At 45.6% G+C, this 20,591-nt stretch overlaps 1 protein-coding gene across 1 annotated transcript; it reads right to left on the bottom strand.

Moving 5' to 3' along the window:
- Positions 1-438: 438 nt before the first annotated feature.
- Positions 439-17,888, bottom strand: ACOX2 (acyl-CoA oxidase 2). The gene is made up of 15 exons (XM_005488376.4): positions 17,639-17,888; positions 16,684-16,966; positions 15,340-15,502; positions 12,611-12,762; positions 12,242-12,349; positions 11,444-11,563; positions 10,852-10,967; positions 10,282-10,454; positions 9,056-9,218; positions 8,218-8,408; positions 6,923-7,084; positions 5,862-5,967; positions 3,703-3,920; positions 1,873-2,002; positions 439-1,157 (listed from the first exon to the last, which is right to left on the bottom strand). The coding sequence occupies exons 2-15, from the start codon at positions 16,841-16,843 to the stop codon at positions 1,095-1,097; spliced, it is 2,025 nt and encodes a 674-aa protein (XP_005488433.2). The 5' UTR covers positions 16,844-16,966; positions 17,639-17,888; the 3' UTR covers positions 439-1,094.
- Between the last annotated feature and the right edge of the window lie 2,703 nt (positions 17,889-20,591).

Raw genomic sequence — 20,591 nt, 5'->3', positions numbered from 1 at the left:
TAACTTGATTGCAGCTGGGAGTAAGGGAGTTGGTATCTGTTTCATGGAGTGGATCCTGTTCTCCCATGAAGTTCTTGTCCCAAGTAGGTGGGAAGCTTTCCATCCCATATCTGGTTCTGAAGGCTGTCTTGGGGGCATTTCTCTGTCATATTTTGTCTCTTCCTGTTCATACATTGCAGGTTTTTGACTTATGTAATAAGAGGCAGCAGTGAGAGCTTTATTCTTGCTAAGAAGGAGGGAAGAGAAGCAGAACTGATGAAGCTCAGGAAAAGTTGTTTCTTTCTTGCAACACGTGGTAAGAAATATTTGTGTTAACTGGCACTGAATTATAATCACAAGATGTTCTTTGCAACACTTAATTTATGAGCAGATTAATGACTGGCCTGGATCAGCTTGCCCTTTCCATAATTATGAAGTATAATAATTAGGGAAGCAGTATTCCAAATAATAGACTTTATTGGAGCTCAAGATTTATAGAAACGAGCAGCTGTATTAATGGGAAGGTGAATTCTGCAGACTGGAGCTGGCATCAGCTTTGTCTGCATTTTCATTAGGCAGGAATATTCCAGTACTGAGCAAATCAAGAGCTATTTTAATTATCAAAACAGATGCATTTTCTAATATAGTTTCTGATCAAAGAGAACAACTTGTTCCTAAAAACAAACAATCACGATTTCACCCTGGATTTTTCAGTAAAGTTGGTTGGTTTGGGTTTTCTGAAGGCACTATATAGATACAACACACTGAGAGAGGGTTCACAGTGTGGTGGGGTTTTTATCCCTCAATCATCATATAGTGGATTTAGAAAGAGAATAAGAAAGTCAAATGAGAGTTTTGATGCTGTCAAGGCACTTGAGGATAGAAAACAGTGAACCCTGGACCATTCCTCTAGATTGTCTCACAGCAGCAGGTACCACTCAGCGCTGTTGGCATCTGTCTAATTGCAAATGGCTGGCTGAGAATCTTTCATACTTGTTGTAACTGCAAGTAAGCAACTGATTATTAATTCTGATTAGTCATTACTGATGCTTCATAAATGTACTGCTGCACAAAGAACAGGAGGAAATGTGTCCCCTTCACTTTGAACATGTTCTTCATAATTTCGATAGCGTGTTGTGCAGAAGTGGCTTCAAATACCTCTCGTAGGCTGGGCTCATCTGTTCAGAAAGAGAATGTGGAAGGGAATTAATGGCAATTAAGAAGGGAAAGGCTGTTTTTTTTTCTTAAGAACAATCTCTGTAACACATAAAGCTGCACTACTTAAAAAACAACCAACAAACCAGCAGCTGCTTCAACTATGTGCAAGATCTTTTTTCCTATAATATGTGCTGTCCTTCATAACCAGCACACCACACTCCTCCCAAAGGGGACAGCATACTATTTAACCTCAGAAAATATGCTTGGACTTGAATGTTTGCTGAAGGCAAATTTTGTGTTCAAGTGTGGAATTTCAAAGGGATACCAATTACCACAGTAAAAATCCCACTCAAGGCCAAATGAGTTTTCAAAAAGAGCAATACATATTTACATCACACAAAATTTTTACATTATTCCACATTATGGATGAATTGAGAAAGGAAAGTGCTAAAGACCATGAAGGATCAAATTGCCTTGTTTAACACTTATACCCTTTCTGGTTAAACATATTTAAAACCCCAAGTTTTGCACTAGTAGAAAGCATTAGTGTATAGAAAATACCCTGCATTCAGTGCTGTTCCATAATATGTAAACAGACTTTAATTTTAGCTTATTCTGTACCATGTGATACAAAGAGGAATTAAAAGCTCTTGTCTCCTGTCTGTATTGCTTTGTTAGAAGAGAAGCAGTTTCTGCCCTGGCTGCTGGAGGTGCCCAGCTGTAGTTCATCCCTACCTGGTTGGTGGGTGACTTCTGAGCCCACTCGTAGAGGCGCTGGTAAACCTGCCCGTCGTAGCTGCCCAGGGCAGAGTTCAGGCTCTTGTCTGTGAAGTCAAAGGCGTCCACCAGTGGCACAGCATCCTTCCTGCAGAGCACAGGAGTGACATTCCTGTTACTGACAGGTGCTGCTTTGCAAGATGGGAAAATAAATCAAAGATAAACTTGGCAGTTTTCAGGTGTCTGCTGGAAAGCTCGTGCCAGTTTTCCTCTTGTCTTTACTGGCTGGAGAAATCCTGTTTGTTCTGATTCCTCAGAGACATCTCTAGGTGACCCTGCCTGACAGGGAGATTGGACTAGATGATCTCCAGAGGTCCCTTTCAACCCTAATAATTTTGGGATTCTGTGATGTTCTACCAATGCCCTGAGTTGTCTGCACTGCTGAGTGGGTGTTTGCAGGGTCTTCACCCTGGCTCCATCACCTGGGCTTCATCCCTAACTCAGGACACATGTCAGATTTTTTCTCAGTAGTCTCTGCCAGTTTGTTCTTTTGATTTTTGTCTTTCTTTCATTTTTCTTATGCTGTATGTGTGTCTTATAAATGGAATAAGATTCCTACTGGATTGATGTGAAGTTGCTTTGCTGATCTTCAACCTTCATCCACCTTTCAGTATTTCCATTATCTCATCATGAGGTGCTGAGATCTTCTATTCCTATCTGTAACAGCAAAACAACCCTGACCCATCCAAGGGCCCATCTAGCCCAGGGGCCAGTATGGACACCAGAGCACAGGCAGCACCTCTTAAGCAGGAGATGGTTTCTTTTTCCTCATCCTTCCATCATCCTTGGGTGTAGGAAGTTGTGCTGGCTGTACCTCACACCTGAGGTACCAGGATGCAAAGTGGTTTGCTCAAATGTCAGCATTTCTATCTTCTACCTCCTTTTGGGGAAGAGCTGAAAGGGTCTGGGGAAGGCTGGGTTTTTGCTACAGACCAGGAAGTGGTTATATCTTTTCTACTAACTGTAAATATGTAAATACTCCATTATTGAATCCTGTTAAAAAGGCATGGACTAACACAGAAATTGCAATGAATTCCAAAGACAACATGTTAGGCTTTTGAAAATGTTATGTTAAACTTATCACTTAATTCAGATTCTGTTATCAGGTCTGAAAACCTTTGTTGTTTGGCTCAGCCCTTGCTTATAGTGTGTTCTTGTTTCTTTCCCGGTGGTTTAGGTAGAATTTTAGATACAGTAGCAACTCCTCTGCACCATAAGTAACTATGTTCTAAACAAACAGCTGAACCCTTTGTCAAAAAGCCTCTGTGAGTGCTGTGGTAAGTGAAAACCTTAACTCAGAATTCACAGAGTTGGTAATAAATGGTGTAGAGTAGATGCATCTGAAGTAGCTGTAGGCAGGATTGTTTGGGTACCAGTTGCAGCTCAGCCATGGCAACAGAGGAGGCTGTATTAGCTGTGGCTTGAGCACATTTTGCAATGTGTGATGGGTTGCTGTGGCTGCCTCCTGCCAGTGTGCTCTGACTACATATTTTCCTGCTTTCACTCTACTGCAGATGGTAGAAAGTGTTCATGACTTCTTCATTTATAATTTAAGACTTTATGTTACAGAACTTTAGAGATTGCAGAGGACACTGGGGTCTGTTTTGCCACGAAAACAAGCTCTGAGTAGATGTTTCAATCAATTTCTAGTACTGCCAGGCACTGGAAATAAACGCTGAATGAGGTGAATTGACTGTTGGAGATGTTGCCATAGGTACAGCAGCACCCTTTTATATCCAGCCCAGGGATAAACTGGAGAACTGTGTGTGTCCTGCCAGAGCAGCTCACCGAATGACAGCCAGGAGGTCCAGGTAGGCAGCTGTGACCATGTCCATTTGAGCTGCAGATGTGTATCCATCATGCAGGAAGGCCCCTGTGTTTGAGAAGATCCCGTGCAGTGCAAAGAGGTCACAGAGATGTTTCATAATCTTCTGGATGCCAGCCTTGGTCTCGAGTTTTTCCACAGTTTCTGCAAAGTTTTTCACTGCAATGTAGTGGCAGTGAGCCTGGAAAACAAATGCAATCAACAGTGAATGCACCTCAAACACTTTAGTAGGCCAAATGACTCAAACGTTCTTGCAAAGAATATAAAACCTTTTCATTTCCCTGGCACTTCTCCAGTCTGTATCCTTTGTTTGCTGGGTGACCAGGCCTTTCACATTCATGGCTTACAGCAACAGCAGAATTCAGAATGTGTAAACAGTCAACACCATGGTATTTGTAAACTCCAGAAAACTCTTTCAGAAATCATGCTGATACTTATTCTAAATAGTTCTGATCAATATCCCAAAGAGTTTCTGTGAAGGAAACACTTTGGAATGTGCTTGTGTTGTAAGTGAATGTTGGTTGTACATCAATAGGAGAAAACTTCTCATGGTACTTTGGGATCAGTGTCTACAAGGCTTCAGCTCTGGAAACGCCATTGTCACAAGAACAACCAGATTTACCTTCCACTTTTGTGGTTGTAAGTAAACTGGTAATTTTGGGGTCACACCCCAGCAGAATGTCTGACCCACAACAGAATATTAGAGTATTATCAGAGGTGCAGAGATGAATTAATTAGGCTGATTCTGGCTACACTGACACTGCTGGGGGTGGCTGTTGGTGCTGGGATCTGTGTGGGCTCACTCCCCCACTGCTCAGTTCCCTTCCAGCTGCAGGTGTAAGCATGGCACACCTGCACTGCTGCTTTTCCTGGTGAAGCAGCAGAGGTGGAGGCCAGTGTGGAGTGCAGAACCTGCCTGAGAAGCTGAGTGGCCCTGAGTGGGCACTCAAGCAATTAACTCAAACAAGTAACCTGAGTGGAGTCTGCCCAGTGTCTGAGCCACTCAGCTGAGAGCTGGCAGGGGTCAGTTCAGAGAGCTGCCATGCCAGATGTGTGGGCAAATCTCCAGGGGAGGTATAGAATAAGAAGTAAATACAGAATTGCCCCAAGAAGGCAGCAGTATATCAAAATATTAAAGTTATGGGGAAAATTCAAGGGTTCAGAGACTTTTCCTGTCCCTAAAATACTTAAGAGACTTTGAGGGCCTGGATCCCATTTTCTGAAGAGTTTAGCAGCAGCACTGATGATACCACAGCCAGCCCTCTGCTTATGTTAGGCTCTTCAGAAATAGTTAACGTTAAAATTTGTGGATGGGATGCTAAATGGTGTTAAAAATAAGTTGTGGATGGGAAGGGAAGGCCTTCACCATAACTGTAGCAGAATTGCACTTTAATTGCATATTAAAAAGAAATTTGGTTTTTGGAGATACAGCACTATCAACAGATTTCGTTTTCATTAATATTTAGGGCTTTTCTCCCCTCTTTTCTGCTCAATTCTGTATTAATTCACCCTTGTTTTAGGGAAAAAATGCTGCTGTCCCAATGCTACTTCAGCTGAAAGCATCTCTTTCAGCATCTACTACTGCTGAAAGATAAATTTGATTTATCTTTCAGCAGTAGTTAACAGTGCACTTATCACTGGTTTTCACTCTTTTCCCTGCAGTTGTCTATCCAGCAGATGGAAGAAGTACCAGGCATGTTTCATCCTTTGCTGTGACTCCACCAGCTTGCAGTGGAGTGGCTTTAGGAAGACCCCTCTGGGCACCAGAAACGCTGGATTCTTATAAAAAGATGAATGTTGGCTGGAGATGGGGTTTTGTTGCAGGATATGGGAGGTCTGATTCTGCCAGTAGTGGCAGCATAATTGCGAATGTATTTTTCCCCCTTTCATTTCTCCTAGTCTTCTTCTACCTGGCCTATACAGACAGCAAATTTTTCAGGTAAGGAATTGCTTCTCAATACAACTTTTCCACCATGCAGACCACAGTGACAGTGTTTGTGGTGTCTCTTAGATGCCAACAGGAAACAATAAACAGCTCTGAGGCTTTAAGCTAATCACTCTATTTCTGTTGCATATTGTTTCATAAAGACAAACATCAGATAAGCAGATAAATTTTGCTAACCTTTGCAGCCTGCACCAGCTGCACTGTGCACTGGTTCCATGCATCATGCTTTTTGACTCCAGACTGGATCAAGTCCTGTAGTTTTGCTGCTGTGCTGCTTGTGAGCCTGGAAAATGGAAAAAGCACAAAGCATCTTGTATGTGCATCCCACATGCATGAATTTGCACTCAGGAGTTGTGTGTGACTGAAGTGCAAACTGGCATTTCTGACATCTGGAGTTACCCACACTCAGAGTAGGAGTGAACTTAGATTATGCAAAATCTAAGTATAAATTGTGAGAAGAACCCAGACCACCCTGGTCCTGAAGGATTTCTGCCTTCTCAGCTTCCAGGGTAATTTACCAGGGGTTTGTTGAGCCTTTCTTGGGTTGTGTGTGTGTAAGGAGAGTTTACAAAACAAACAGTAATACTGGACCATTGTCACATTATTTCTCCTTTTCTACACAGGGATTCAAATCCTGTTCCCATTGAGGAAGCTTTTTGATGAGTGGCTGTTTTTACACTGGTTTCAATGACAGCAGGGTTGTCTTTTTCCCTGACTTTCAGAGGTGGCACCTATACAGCCCATAACTGTGTACATAATTCTGAGACCACTCATGTTATGATTTTTATTTATGTTGAGTTGCTGAATGTGTGTAGTTAAAAGGCTACAGACAGAATGAGGGGCTCTGTTCTTGCTGTGGTGTAAACTGAAAATAAACATCAATTTCTCAGGTATGTGAAATTTTAAGATTCCAATAGAATTTCCCAGGGTCCAATAAATATTTTACTGGATGGCAACTCAGTGGTCTGGGATTTACTTTAATAGTGCCACCAACTCTGTGAAATGTAGTTGTTTGGTAGCACATAGCTTAAAAACTTCTGAGTGTGGAAGCTTCATACTGAACATCTGACATGGCTGTTAACCCTGTGTAGCCTTCCTTTCCTTTTCAGGAACAGATGGCACCAAACATAGTTTAACTTATTTTATTTTACCTCCCTTTAAAGCAAGGAAGAAGCCGAGCTCTTAACACATTTCTGATGCCAAAGAGAGAAATTCTGTGTCCCATCCTCTGTACTGACCTGACTGCCACGTGTTGATAGGCCTCAGTGTAAATATCTGGACTGAGAAAATCCAACTTGTTCTTGGCTGGACACTTCCCATGTTTCACTGCAGCCAGATAAGTGACAGATGGTGGCACAGGCTGGCCAGCACTGGCTGCCATGAAGCACTTAATCAGGAACCTGGGAAGAGGTAACAGTCAGAGCAGGGCATGGTGCTGATCTTGCAGCAAAAAGACATGCAAAAAGTAAAGTGGGCTCAGGTGAGGAGCAGTAAGGTGTGACCCATCCCATGAGTGCCCCAGAATGGACTTGAACGAGTAATGACCTTTGGTTTTGTGTGTTACTCGCAGTAACCTGAGCTGTGGTGAGTCTGTCTGCCTTATTAAATAGTACAGCAATCCATAATGATATTTTTTTCAGCAGAAACTTGCTGTGGCTATTGGCAGTCTCAGCAGTGTAGTGATTAAATACATTATCAACTTTGCAACCTGAGTCTCAGTGCTCTGGAGCTTTAATAGTGATTTGGTCTTACCCTCTGTGATCCCCAACACACAGTCACATTATGTTAACACATGAGACCCTTGCAGAGAGTTTACAAGGAGCATTCCCCACTCCCTTAGTTTTTTGGTACCTCTGCTATGGGCTAGACTGACCAGGTCTGGAATGAAAAGGTTACAGCATTTCTCTTGACTTTGCTGTTGATCTTGCAAAAAGGAGTAATGAGTGCAGAAATGTCTGCATAGCAGCACAGAGCTATGTGGTGCTCTAACCCTTGGAAGTGCCCTGGTTTTCACTTTCTAGTAAAAACCAACATTATTAAAAGTTCAAGCAGCTGTAGTTTCTTCTGTATTTCATCTACTCTTGATAATCATGAGTCTGTGTGTTTGGAGGAATGTGATGTTCTTGGAGCATGACTCAGCCACTTTCAGCATCCAACAACTTTGCTTCCTCTGAATCAACCCCACTTTACCAATATTGCATTACATGGCACCATTGTCACATTGGTTGCTTACAAAATTACCCACAAAACTTTGACAGCAATACCTTTGCTGTGCTACCAGGCAAAGAGGAAAATGAGGTTATGCAGAACAGCACCTGCATACGTCCCCAAACCAAAAATAGAAGAGATAATCCAGTTCCCACACACTTCCATGCTTGTTAGACTGAAGGCATGAATAGTTTATATCCTGAGCTGTATTTTTAGATGGTGCTGTGAGAAAGGAGTAGCTGGTTTTACTGGTTTTGGAGAAGAAGTGGTAAAGGCTGAATAAATGAGGGGGCAGGCTTTTAGATGAACCTATTTGAATTGTTACCTGGCAGTTTGCAGGAGCAAAATGGTGTTTTCCCCTTCATAAATACAAGAAGCAAGTATTTTGGTATACAAGGAAGGCAGTCCACTCAGCAGGGAGTAGCCATGGCCCCCACAGGCTCGGAGACAGATCTCCACTCCTGCTGTGCAGTGCTGAGTGATCATGGCTTTAAAACCTGAAGATAATGCATGGAGCTGTTAAAGAAGGAGAAAAAAAGCAGAGTATTACCAGTGGAATCCTCAGAATAAGTTCCTTTTTTAAATTTTGTGCAATATCTGGGCATGAAATCCCTGTCAGGTTCCCCTCTGAATGCTGGTAGCACCCAGTTCCCTGAGCCTGACCTTTGGTGTCTCTCTGGGATGCTGCACATGCTCCTGCTGGGCACACTGTAGTCAGTTTATGCATTTTTGGATTTCTCTCAGCCAGTTCTGGCTTTTGCCACCTTTGTTCAGAATGTGTTTTCATTTCAAGCACTTAATTGCAAAATATTCTGTTCTGTTTAAAAAGTCCCATTTTTGGTTTTGGCTCAGATGTACAAGCATGCGCGCTGGAGCTGAAGTTGTGTAATAACACTTTGTGCCACCAGCTACTTGGAACGAGGTTCTGGACATGCTTTTCAAGGACTTTTCACTCTGCAATGGTTCCCAAAACAAAAAGTTTGGGGTGGTACAGCGAATGCTGCTGCTGACTGGTTGCAGATCTGGGACACGTCATTGGAGCAATTAGTGCTTCCTCTTTCTCCAGTTCTCTAGTGGGGAGAGGAATGCTCGTCCAATTTGCTACAATCCTTTAACATTTAGGGAACAGAAGTTCTGTATGAGTTAATCCTGCTCCAGCTCACCTCTGGCAGCATGTCAAAGTTCTTCCTCTGGATCTCTCTGTACCCCTTGTCGAATAGCTCCTGCAGGTAGTCATTGGTGAAATGAAAGGCATAGGCTGCTGCCAGCTGGGGCAGCAGTTTCTCTTGCTGAGTCTGGTAGTCAAGGATTTTTGCTTCTTGTTCCCTGTTGGAAGACAGCTGATGAAGCAGGGGGAGTGTGGACATGGGCATAGCTACTGTTACTTCACCTGCTGCAGAATGAAAATGGCGTTTTTCATTACCAAGAAGCAGTGTGTGCACAAGACTGAGCTGACAGTGTGGCAGCAAATCTGTCCAGCTTGCTGAGCTGTTGGAGAAACAACCCCTAAAAAGCCTAACAGTGTAGAAAAGGCTCTGTGTGGTCAGTCAGTACAGAGGGCAACAGAGACTGCAGGAGAGGATGAGAGTGAGGCCTTCAAGGACAGCAAGTTGTTAGGTGCTCCAGAAAAGGCAGTGGCATTGCACCTGATAAACTTTGCCTTTTTAAATGGAATCTTTGTGGCATAGAAATGTTTCCCTAATAATATGTGAGTCTGGATTATTTAAAGTTTTCTGAGCTGTTTTTGGATGTTCTTTATCACTTCTGTGGTTGGTACATTTAGGACTTCAATCACTGGAATTGGTTATTACAATAGTTCATTCTGCTGTGCTCTTCTGTTTGGTTTGTGCTTGAACTGAACTGTGTTTTCACTAGGATCGTTCTGCTTTTGAAAGGATATTTGAATGGAAATCTTTGTAATCCATTCAAATTAACATATTTCTTTAAAAATAATGGGGATTCAACACTGAATACAATTCAGTGATTGAAGTTTGAATATTAGATTTCTGGATGTTGGAAGGTATTTTAATGTCGCATTCATTAGTAGGGCACTATGGAATAAGAATTCAGCAACTTGTCCATTTTGTCTGGATTCTGCTCAGTTATGGGATTACAGGGGAAGGCCAGTTATAAAAGAATAAGTTGCCTGTGTGAGCCACTGACCTATTCAAAGTATGAAACTTATCTTGGAAAGAACTGTAAACATTCTCTTGTACTTTGACTGAAGCTCGTTAATGTAAATACTGGGGAAGCATGTTTATCATGCCCTGTCTGGGCCAGGAAATCAGCCAGTGATGGCCTGGAAGATAAGATGAAGAGAAGAAATACAGACTGGTGTGGGGGAACTGTCAGGGTGCAGTCCCCTTCCCAGTGGGATGTGTGGCATTACCCAGGCTTTAGCTTGGACTGGCGGCGAACCACGGAGTAGCGGATGGCGATGGTGCACGCCTTCTGGAGGGGAGTCAGAACCTCGTCTGAAATGAGGGAAATGCGCACGGACGTCATCGTGAAATAATTGATCTGCTGGGAGCCCTGTCTTACATAGGTGCCATCTGGTCGAACCTAGGGTAGAGAGAGGCTGTCAGGTGCTGCCTTAGTCAGTACTACTGTGGATGTGTAATTGCTATGCATGGAATAAAATGGATATAAAAATCCTTCACTGAATGTAAACAATGCTTTTATGGATGATGGATGAAATACATCCATTTGAAGAGACAAACTCTTACTGTTTGTGGCAGAGGTATGTTCTGCCTGCCCCATGATCCCCAGCTTCTGAATGTGGAATTCTTGATGCTGATTTTCATTTAGGATTCAGGTACCTTCTGCCCTTGGTAAAACCTCAGAGACTTGCTGACACTCAAAGGAAGATTTTTGTCCCAAATTTAGACAGGTCCCTGTTGTCTCTCTGGCTGTGGAATGAGAATCTGACAGCAAGTTTGTGATGTGAGTCCACACATACCTCGCAAAACTTGCTCAGCATGTTCTCCCTGGGGACGCGCACGTTCTTCAGCAGGAGGTAGCCGTTGTCAATGTGCTCAAAATTCATTTTGGGACCGATGTCTCCTGCAGTTACGCCTGCAGCAGGAGAAAACACAGCCTGCTTGCTTCCACTTGAACTTTTTCCTTCCCATTGTGTGTCAGGATGGGGACCTCTAAAGAAGGGCACGGTCAGCTCTGCTTCTTCCCCAGCATGGGTGATCTTGGCCGAGGGGTGAAACAGGCATTAGAATGCCTTGTAGTAGTTTGTTTCCATGATCCATTGATGGATGGATCTGTGCTGGCTGGGGTCAGAACTGAGGTGTTAATGCAGAGGTGCTCAGAGCAGCCCAGGCTTCTGCTTATGTCGAGGGCTTGGTCTGGATATGGCTGAAGATATGTTAAATTTCCCTTCAGATCAAAAGGTTGGGGTTAATGATAACTGCACCTTGGCTATCTCTCTTGGCTTGGTTTTGGCAATTATAACTTGCCCTGGGCCCAATGTTTTAGAAAACATTTAAGGGCAAAATAGGCAGAGCACGTGCACAAGTGCTGCAGTGTCTGGGGTTATTTACCTGGGCAGAGGGAATGGTCCTGAAGGCTGCGTATCTGCACGATGAAGGGATGGATGCCATAGCACTTCCCATGGATGTACAGCTGGGCAAAGACCACTGTGTGGGTGGCTGATCTTCCCACTGTGAGAAGAAAAACAGCCCCATTCCCTTAAGACAAGGTACAACACAAACACAGTTAAGAGAGATGAGTACTAATTATGTGTTGGGTCTTAGGTATGGGTCAGCACAACCTAAATCAGCCTGCTCTTAGCTCTCAGAAGTTGCACCATCATTCTGCCTCTTGCTGCCCATGAGGCTTGGATTAACAGTTTTGTAACAGAATATGAGAAAAAATAAACAGTTTGAGCTAATAGTAGTGGTGAGAGTGGGAAGTGCTGTGGCTGTTGCAGTGACTCCAGTTATTTTCTGTGAAATACCTTCCTGAAGGGAGCAAAGAATTTCACACTTGAATCCTTTATGCTGAGACTGTCTGACGACTCGAATCCTTTATGTGATGACCTCCCTGCAGTTTTTGGTTGTCTGAGTATTATTTAAAAAGAAGAGAAGATTTATTCCTACAGAGTAAAAGCTTTCCTGAGTGAAGTTCTTCAGCCTGCAACCCAAAGGTTTTTGTAGATGATGGTGGCTCCTTTGTGGTGTTTGAACTTGGACAACCTCCTTTCTCTTACTTGCTTGTCCATGTGAGTATCTTTTATTGAAGTCTTCTGCTAGCACCTGGACCCTCAAACACAGAACTTAACCAGGGTAGATGGAGTAACTGAAGGAGGCAAAAACCAAGATATTTTGTGAGGTACTTACTGTCTCCAGGCCACCACTTCATGGCAGAGATCTTTGGTGTGTTCAGTATAAACTCCTGAGTAGCAGTATCAAAGACTGCTGTTGTTTCCAAACCCTGAAGATAAGTGCCTTTAAAAAAAGAAATTAAAAAAGTATCTATCTATGTATCTATTTCCTGGTATATCACAGGGATGGAGAGAGCAAAGGATCCCTGGAAGCTGGTTGTGGGTACTATCAGGGTTTTGTGGTTACTCTTCTGATGAGAACCATGAACGAGAACCCAACCACCCCCGTCCCAGTAAAGGATGGACAGTGTGGAGTCAAATTCCCATGGGAATCTGGGCTGCAGGCTTGTGTCATAGAGAAAAGCTGTTTTCCTTGCAGCCTTACCGTGCCCCAGTTCAGTCTGGGCGTAGCTCCCAATGAGCTTGTGCTGGGTGGCGAGAGGAATCCACTTGGCAACCTGTCTGTCCGAGCCCAGCACTGAAATGCTTCTCATGAAGACGCGGTGAAGGAGGAACGCGACATCTCCTGACAGGGCCCTGCAGAGAAGGCACAAGGGCAGCGTTTCAGGGCATGGAGTCCCAGGCATGTGATGAATGAGGCAGTGGCACTGCAGCGGTCACCAGACAGTACCACCTGCTGCCTTCTGCTTTCTGCCTTGTCATACCTTGCCCAGCACCCAGCGTCAGCACAGTGTTGCAGGAAGAGTGCCCTTCCAAGCTGCTTTTGTCTCTTTTTTTCATAACAAGTTTGCATATGTGTTGCTTGCTCATTTCACTTGGTCTTGAAGGAATTATCTGTTCTGAGTAGCAGATGCTGAGCTAAAAGCACAACCCAGCTCCAGAGCTCCTGACACTCTGTGAGCATTTCATATTTCTATTTTACTTCAGAGGATTTTTTTTTCTTGATTATTTAAGTCAGATTTTGAAGCTGAACTAAAAAGAAAGCACAAAACAGCACTCTACTTGAAAAACCCCAAACCCTAGCAATTTCCTGTGAGCCATATTAGACTGAATTACACATGTAGGTATCTGGGACCTGGATCTCCTGAACCTTCCCATTCCCATTCTGGAGAAATACCATGGTATGTTTGGTTTGTTGTTGTGCTTTTTGCTGTTTGTTTGCTGCCTTTTGCAGTCAGTGAACAATACTGGGTTCATGGAGATTTATCCCAAATTCAGATGTTATTTTCTTGTAGAAAAATGAAAATACATCCAAGTAACCCCTGGTCCTTCACCATCACCATCTGCATACATTAAAAAGCACTATTCCAGAAACTGTATATGGGAACTTGGGTACAGTGATTTCCATGGTGCAAATGAGAAATTTATTTAAGCTTTTTTAGTGTGTGAGAAATAATAAGAAAACATGAGGAACATAACTATATCCCTCTTCCTGGGATTCCTCAGATCATGGCTGAATCACCTCACAGACACAGGTACATGTGCAAGTGAGTGCCTCTGCTGTTCTCAGCAGCTGAGTGGATGTTAGCACATTGCTTTACTGCAATGCTCTAGAGAGCATCTCCTTTCACATAGATACCTTCTGTTGTTAACAAATGACTCTGACCTTTCTTTTACACTGGCCCTGAGAGAGAATTAATCATGCTGAAACAGTGTGGGGGGCAAATATGAACAAAGAAGTTAAAGGAAAATTGCTTTGATTAACAGAAAATGACTTAATGAATCCTTGGCAGCCTGGCCAGAAATAATGTTCCTCTAGCTGCGATTTGAAAAGCTGGATTTTAAATTGTGTGAGTGATTCACTGTGCCTGGCACTGGGAGCCAGGGTTCTGTCATAGGAGCTTGGTGCTCACCTGCAGCTCCATCAGGCAAGAGCTGCCCTGCCAGACAGCTCTGCTCCTCATCCAGCAAATGGGACAGCTCAGGGCTGGTCCTGCTGCAGCCTTTGCCATCAGGGGGCCTGATAAAAGCACAGCTGGGCGGGATGTTTTTTGTTCTGAGGGAGCAGTGGAGAGCTGCTTTTTAATGGGAATATAATGATCAGGTCCAAGAGCTCTTCATGGCACATTTCCCCCTTCATTAGTTGTGCTTGCTGTAAGTGGTGAAGAGCTCAGCATAAAAACTTATCATCTTTCATATGATGGGGTCAACTTTTTAGCAGGGCTGCTACCACAGGGCAAGGGGTGATGGTTTTGAACTAAAAGAAGGCAGATTTAGACTAGACATAATGAAGAGCTCATTTTCAGTGAGCATGGCGAAACAGTGGCACAGGTTGCCCAGAGAGCTGGTGGATGCCCCCTCTCTGTAAACATTCCAGGTCAGGCTGAACAGGGCGCAGAGCAACCTGATCTAGCTGAAGATGTTGTTGCTCATTGCAGAAGGCTAGATGGACTAGATGACCTTTAAATGTCCTTTCCAACTCTAACTGTGCTATGAGTCTATGAAATGCCAAAAATTGGCTCTGGGTGTCAGCAGTGCTGTGTAAGGGACAGGCTTTGCCCTTCAGAGTGACACTTCTGAACTTGCACCTTCCTACTGGGAATGTGACCCCACCAAGCAGACAGCGTGCCCTGGGCAACAGCCAGCCAGGAACTGACTGAGCAAAGGGGAAAGGAGGGGCAAGCCATGGAAATGTGGAGCTCAACCCCACATGAAGTGTTGAGAAAACTTTTAAAGGAAAGGACTGTGAAAATACTTTATTCTCATTTACCTAAAAACTAAGGTGGGTTTTTTCCTTTTTTTTCCTTTAATAAAATATGTGTTTCTTAGATACACAAAATGTAATCTTTAATTTATTTAGAAGTCAGTAATGTAACTGAAACAGCACCACTTCCAATTCTAGTTATACATTTAAAAATGTCTAAGGGATGGTATGTGAGCTGCAGCACAAGTAATGAGGTTGTTGAAGTGGAAATCTCATGTTGTGGTTGTGAACTGCTGTGATCTATCACACTGTACCCATGTGCTGCTCTCTGAGAAGTTCCCAGTCATGTACCCCCATTTTCTCTTTTCCCAAGTGTGATGCTGAATTAAAAACCTGCAGCACATTTTTATCCAAACCTAATCTGTCAGCTGTTAACCTTTCCCAGCATTTGCTAAAGCTGATTATTTAACAAAAAATTAGTTGTACATAGAAAAAAAAAAAGAAATCACCTGTAAATGTACTTATATTCAGGTCCATTCTCAGTCCATCCCATCTCGTGCATCTTTTTCTGGAGATGAACAGCCTTCCTGACTGCTGCTTCGTACCTCTCATTCTGGGTCTGGAAATACTGATTTTCTCTGCCAAATATAGGGTCAGATTCAATGGCTTCCACTGCAAAGCAACACAGAACAGTTGGTTCTCCTGGGGCTGGGGAAGTGCAGGCAGTGCCTTAAGCCATGTTCAGGAAGAGCAGGCAGGACTGGACTCATGGATAGTGATGCTGTGATTTTTAGGGTGCTTGCAGGCAGGTTTTGTTTTGCCAGTTCTGGCTGCCATGGCTGTCACATCTAACTCTGAAAAGCAGCAGGTTTGGGGAAGCACAAGGGGAACTGAGTGGGCCTGAGAGAGGGAAATGGTGGTTCAGTGGAAATGGGGACCCTGCAGGGTAAGGCACCCTCCCTGGTCAGGGTGGGAGAGGTGACTTCTGGCAGAAGATGCCAAGGATCCCTCTGCCTCCAACTGCTGTGAGGGCAGTGAGTGCTGTGGTGAGCTGCATTTTGACCAGGCTGTGGTGAGCTGCACTAGCCAGAGGGTGGATTATGGCTGGAGCCTGCTGGGTGTCCTGCTCGGGATGTTACCAGCCCATTGCACTGTTAGAAAAAAACTCATAGTCACTATTTCTGTGTCAGCTTGAACACTCCCCTTGTCCATTTTGCCTTAAAATCTTGAGTCTATTGATGTGGAAGGTTATACTGAACTCCAGTGGCACTGTGAAGAGGCCAATCCCAGTGGCTGTGCTGTTTTCCTCTGGTAAGTGTAATATGGATGCAGTTACAGAGACAACAGTGAGAGTTTTTTCCCTCTATTTCTCCTGAGCAACAGTCATTTTTTGGCACACCCATCACGAGTGAGAGCAGCTCAGCCTGGTTGAGCCAACCCACGCATGAAATTCCCCACCTGGATGAGCCCAATGTGCCAAGGAGGAGAGCTGGCTGTAGTTCACACGTGATGTGCATTTCTGCACAGCAGCACCAGCCCCTGCACGCATTGCCCTCACACATGGATCCCTGACCCCCAGTTCTTGTATTCCAGTTTAACCAGTCTTGCCAGAGACAGGGGATGGGAGCAGGCAGGAGGAAAAGCTTCAGACAGCAGGAGTGGCTGCGGAGGAGTTGCATTGATTTACATGAAGAGAAGACTCCAGCTCCACACTCCCACTTTTTAAAGAGATGGGGGATAAGCAAATGCCCAGGAGCACAAACCCCACTGTGCTGCAAAGGAGCAGCAGAGCAGCAGGACACAGGCATGGCCTGTGCCAGCCCCCAGCAGGGCCCTGTCTGAGGGTCACTCACCCACTGCCCTCCGAATCCGTGTCTGCTCGGCGCCGCCGTCCAGCAGGGCCGTGAGCCTCTCCACGCAGAAGGAGGCCGTCTGCCGCTCGCTGCCGAGGTCGGGGTTCACGCTGCCGAGCACCGAGCCCTGAGAGTGCTTGCTGGTCTCCAGCAGAGCCATCCCGGAGCCTGCGCTGCTCTGCAAAGGGACAGGGCTCCTCTGGCACTGCCACCCGTCACTGGATGCCTGATGGAGGCGTTGGCACAGTGAGGATGGTTTTGTAGGTTGGCCAAGTTGTTGCACCTGCACAAGGGTTGTGTGAGTATTTAGGCACACCTCATTGCAGTAGACAGTGGAGATTTATGGCACTTCCAGGAACTCAAATTGCAGGTTTCATGGCATCTTTTACAACATAAAATATTTTTCTTTTCCCAGTCTGTCCCCAGTATTCCATGAAAAGTTAATGCTGCAATATCCCACTGCTATGTGTTAATGTTTACAGGAGTTTCTAGCCCAGGACTCACAGGCACTGGTGGCCTTGCCTTTGCTGCCTCTGTCCTTGGGGCTCAACCCCTAACCCATGTTAGTGAGACTGGTAGTTGCAGGACACTAGTAAAAACAAAACCGTAGTGAGTAAAAAACAAATCAGATTTTTCCTTCGAAGAGGCTGCTGCCTTTCCAAGCATCAGATTACTTTAAGAAATACAAACTCTGGAAAACACTGCAAATGTGTTATTAATTCCTGCTTTTTCTGATATTCAGGTCTTTAGTCCAAGGTGTCTTGGTGCAGGGAGAAAAGCCCCGGGGCAGCGCGGCGGGCACCCACGGCCGGGGTAACCGGGGACTGCCCTTGAGCCGTCACTGGAGCGCGGGGCTGGCCACCGGGGCCGCCTCGGCCTCAGCTTCCTCTTCCGTGCGCCTCCGGGAGGAAAACGGGATTCCTTTCTCTCCGTGCAAACGCAGTCCCCCACGTACCTCGTCTCAGGCGTCCTCCGTGGAGCCGTCCGGCTGCTGCCTCCTGCCTGGGCCGCGGCTGCCGAGCCCTGTGCGGGGACCTTGTCCCCGGAGCCGGCGCCGCGGGCCGCGGCTGTTCCGGGGAGCGCTGACCTCTGCAGGCAGGAAAATCCCACAGCGCTCGGAGGGCTCCGCGCTTCCAAACGGGGCTGCTTGTATCCGCTAAGGGCAGCTGGCGCCTTGGAGATTGCTCTTCCAGCTCTGTCCCCGAATGGACACCCTGCCCTTCTTCTGGTGTTTTTAATTTGGTTTATTGTTTTCCTAGCCTGCTCCGGGTGGAGAGCAGCACGCTTGGGGATGGCGCTGCCCCTTGCTGGGGGTTTGACGTGCTCAGCGTTTCCCCAGCTGTGTCAGGACACTGCCCTCAGCCCTTCCCGCAGCTCGGGGTGCAGGGCCGGGGTGCGGGGCTGTGCCGGGGGCCCGAGGGAGCCTGACACGGGATGGGCTCCCTCACCTCCGGCTGTACTGAATGCCGGGGCCCGAGGGAGCCTGACACGGGATGGGCTCCCTCACCTCCGGCTGTACTTAGCCTGTCCCTGCTGGGCAGGAGATGGGAGCTCACATCCCTCACACCCCTCTGACCATGGCTACTGCTGGGTGAGCCTGAGGAGAGGAATCCAGCAGAGGATCCCCCCTGGGCACGGCCCATCCATGGGCCTGTGCTGCCGCTGAGACCCACGCTGGAAACTGCTTTGTCAGGGAATGAGCGGGGTACAACGCCTGGGGTTCACATCACAGAAGGCTTGCTTTAACATGGGAAGTTAAGCAAATGTGGGGACATCACATGTAGTTTTGGGTAAGGATAATTTTAAGCTTGGAGCTGAGTTTGCTGAACCAAGCCCAGCAGCCACGAGGAGCAGCAGGCAATGAGAGCAGCCAGCTGCAATGCAGTGAGTGGCTCTCGGGCAGTGGACGGTGTGTTCGGGATCACTCTGGTGCATTAAAGATGCCATTTGGCTCCATCCCACTCGCAGAGCGACAGGGTGTCCTAGGGATGTGCCAGTTTCTGCTCTGTACTGCACAGTGTCTGTCCCACAGTGACTCGGGGTCATGAATGGTGGGGAGGCAGTACATCCCTCTGAAGTGCTCTGTGGGATTTTTCCATTTGTTCTTACATTTCCTTCTGCTGGAGTCTGAAGTGCTCGGCTTTGTGCTTCTTGACTGCTGTTTGTAATTCAGCGGGTGGGTCTGGCTCTCCTGAAGGGAGGGTGTGGGATGACAGATTGGAAAAAGCCTGTCCCTGAATCTCTTTGCAGCCTGATGTTCATGCAGGTTTATATTTGGGCAGGCTCAGGTGCTGCCTGAGTCGGTCATTGCCAGTCTGTGTTAGTGAGGTCTGAGCTGGAGAGCCACCCGAGCCGCACACCCAGCTCAGCTCCGAGTGCCTGTGGAAGCCCAGAGATACCATGGGCTATGATGAGAACCAACAAAACCCACAAGAGCACCTGGTCATGGTGTGTTGGAACACTCTCTCATTATTATCTTGCTGATAATTCTGCATTTTTGCTCATTTTCATTACGCTGGATCTCACCAGTATCATGATGAATTCAAGATTTCATATAATGCTTTCACCAACACAAAGTTGATGAAGTTTCAGTCCATGGCAGTTTTAGATCATTTTGGGAAATTATCTAAGTATGGAGAAACACCTAGGATAGGCAGAGGCGAATTCCTGGGAAGGGGTGTTCAGCCAGGGCCAGTCTAAGGGTACCATTGGCTTGAGCAAGGAAACCAGAACTTCCCATTTCTGAGGCAGTCATGAGGAGTAAATCAGGCAGTACAATGTAAATGTTCCTTGACAGGAAATTTCACTGCAGCAAATTATCTAGGAGCACTTCAGGAGTGAGTGCATAGGAGAAGAGATCTCAGCATGACCTGGATAAAGAGCAAAGCTGGTATTGAAAACTCTGGCAGTAAGAGAAATCCCAGGCAATGGAGCAGTTAGAGCATAGCTAAAAGGTTTTTATCTTTAAAGAGCAGAAGTGATTGGTTCTTACTCTCTTCCACAGAAGAGAAACTGTCACAATGAACAGCTACCATTGGCATCCATGCATGGAAGGAGGTGTGTGATCACTGTCAGGAGTTTTGGGGCACAGCCCATTGAAACCTCACTGCTAGGGCTGGGGAAGGTTGATAAAGCATTTTACAAAGTCCTGCACGAGTGGCCTGGTCTCATGTCTAACCAAAGGTGTAGAGAAGATTTGTTGCTTTGAAAGGTTTATGCCAGGAAATGAAGTACACCACCTGCCATGGTAGGGTAGCAATGGAGCTGTTGTTGTCAGCATCAAAGAGGTGGGAAGATGTTTTGTAAACCTGAGCTGAAGAACAGGTTTGGAGGAGATCTCACCCCCACTGAGGAGCTGACTGGCCACACCAGTGCCACAGGGAGCACCTCCCAGTGTGGCAACCCCAGCAGATACCTGGTATCAGAGAAATGCATCCAAGCCCCACCTCTGCCCTGTTCTGAGTGGGATGTTGGCATCTGTGTTGATAAGGATGTTGCTAATGAGACAGAAAAGTCCTTTTCATTGCTTCACTGCATTCAGTTTTAGTCCTGGCTCTCAGGAACCATGGCGTGTGTGACCTGCACATGTGAAGCATAATCTCTTTTTCTTATCTCCTAAACCTGTGGTCTTTGGTTGCTGCTAAAGCAACTTTAAAAATGTTTAAAAATAATTAAATAGGCTCACTAGTGTAAGGATTACTTGTCAGTTCAAAAACATGTTGTTAAATTAAGTCCAAGGATGTGTTTCCTTGGCTTTGTGTGGATTTTACCCTGCCAGGCAGGTGGGCATCCACAGTCAGTTAGAAATCAGATTGGAATTTCATGCACAAAGCCTGATTCACAATTTGTGTGCCCCTGTACTTTTATCAAATTGAGAAGATGTCTGGGGATGAGCAGTGTTGGGTGCA

This window comes from Zonotrichia albicollis, chromosome 12, assembly GCF_047830755.1.
Source record: "Zonotrichia albicollis isolate bZonAlb1 chromosome 12, bZonAlb1.hap1, whole genome shotgun sequence".
Taxonomy (NCBI): domain Eukaryota; kingdom Metazoa; phylum Chordata; class Aves; order Passeriformes; family Passerellidae; genus Zonotrichia; species Zonotrichia albicollis.
The sequence above is the reverse complement of the archived record's forward strand: the minus strand, read 5'-3'. Positions and strand labels throughout refer to the sequence as shown.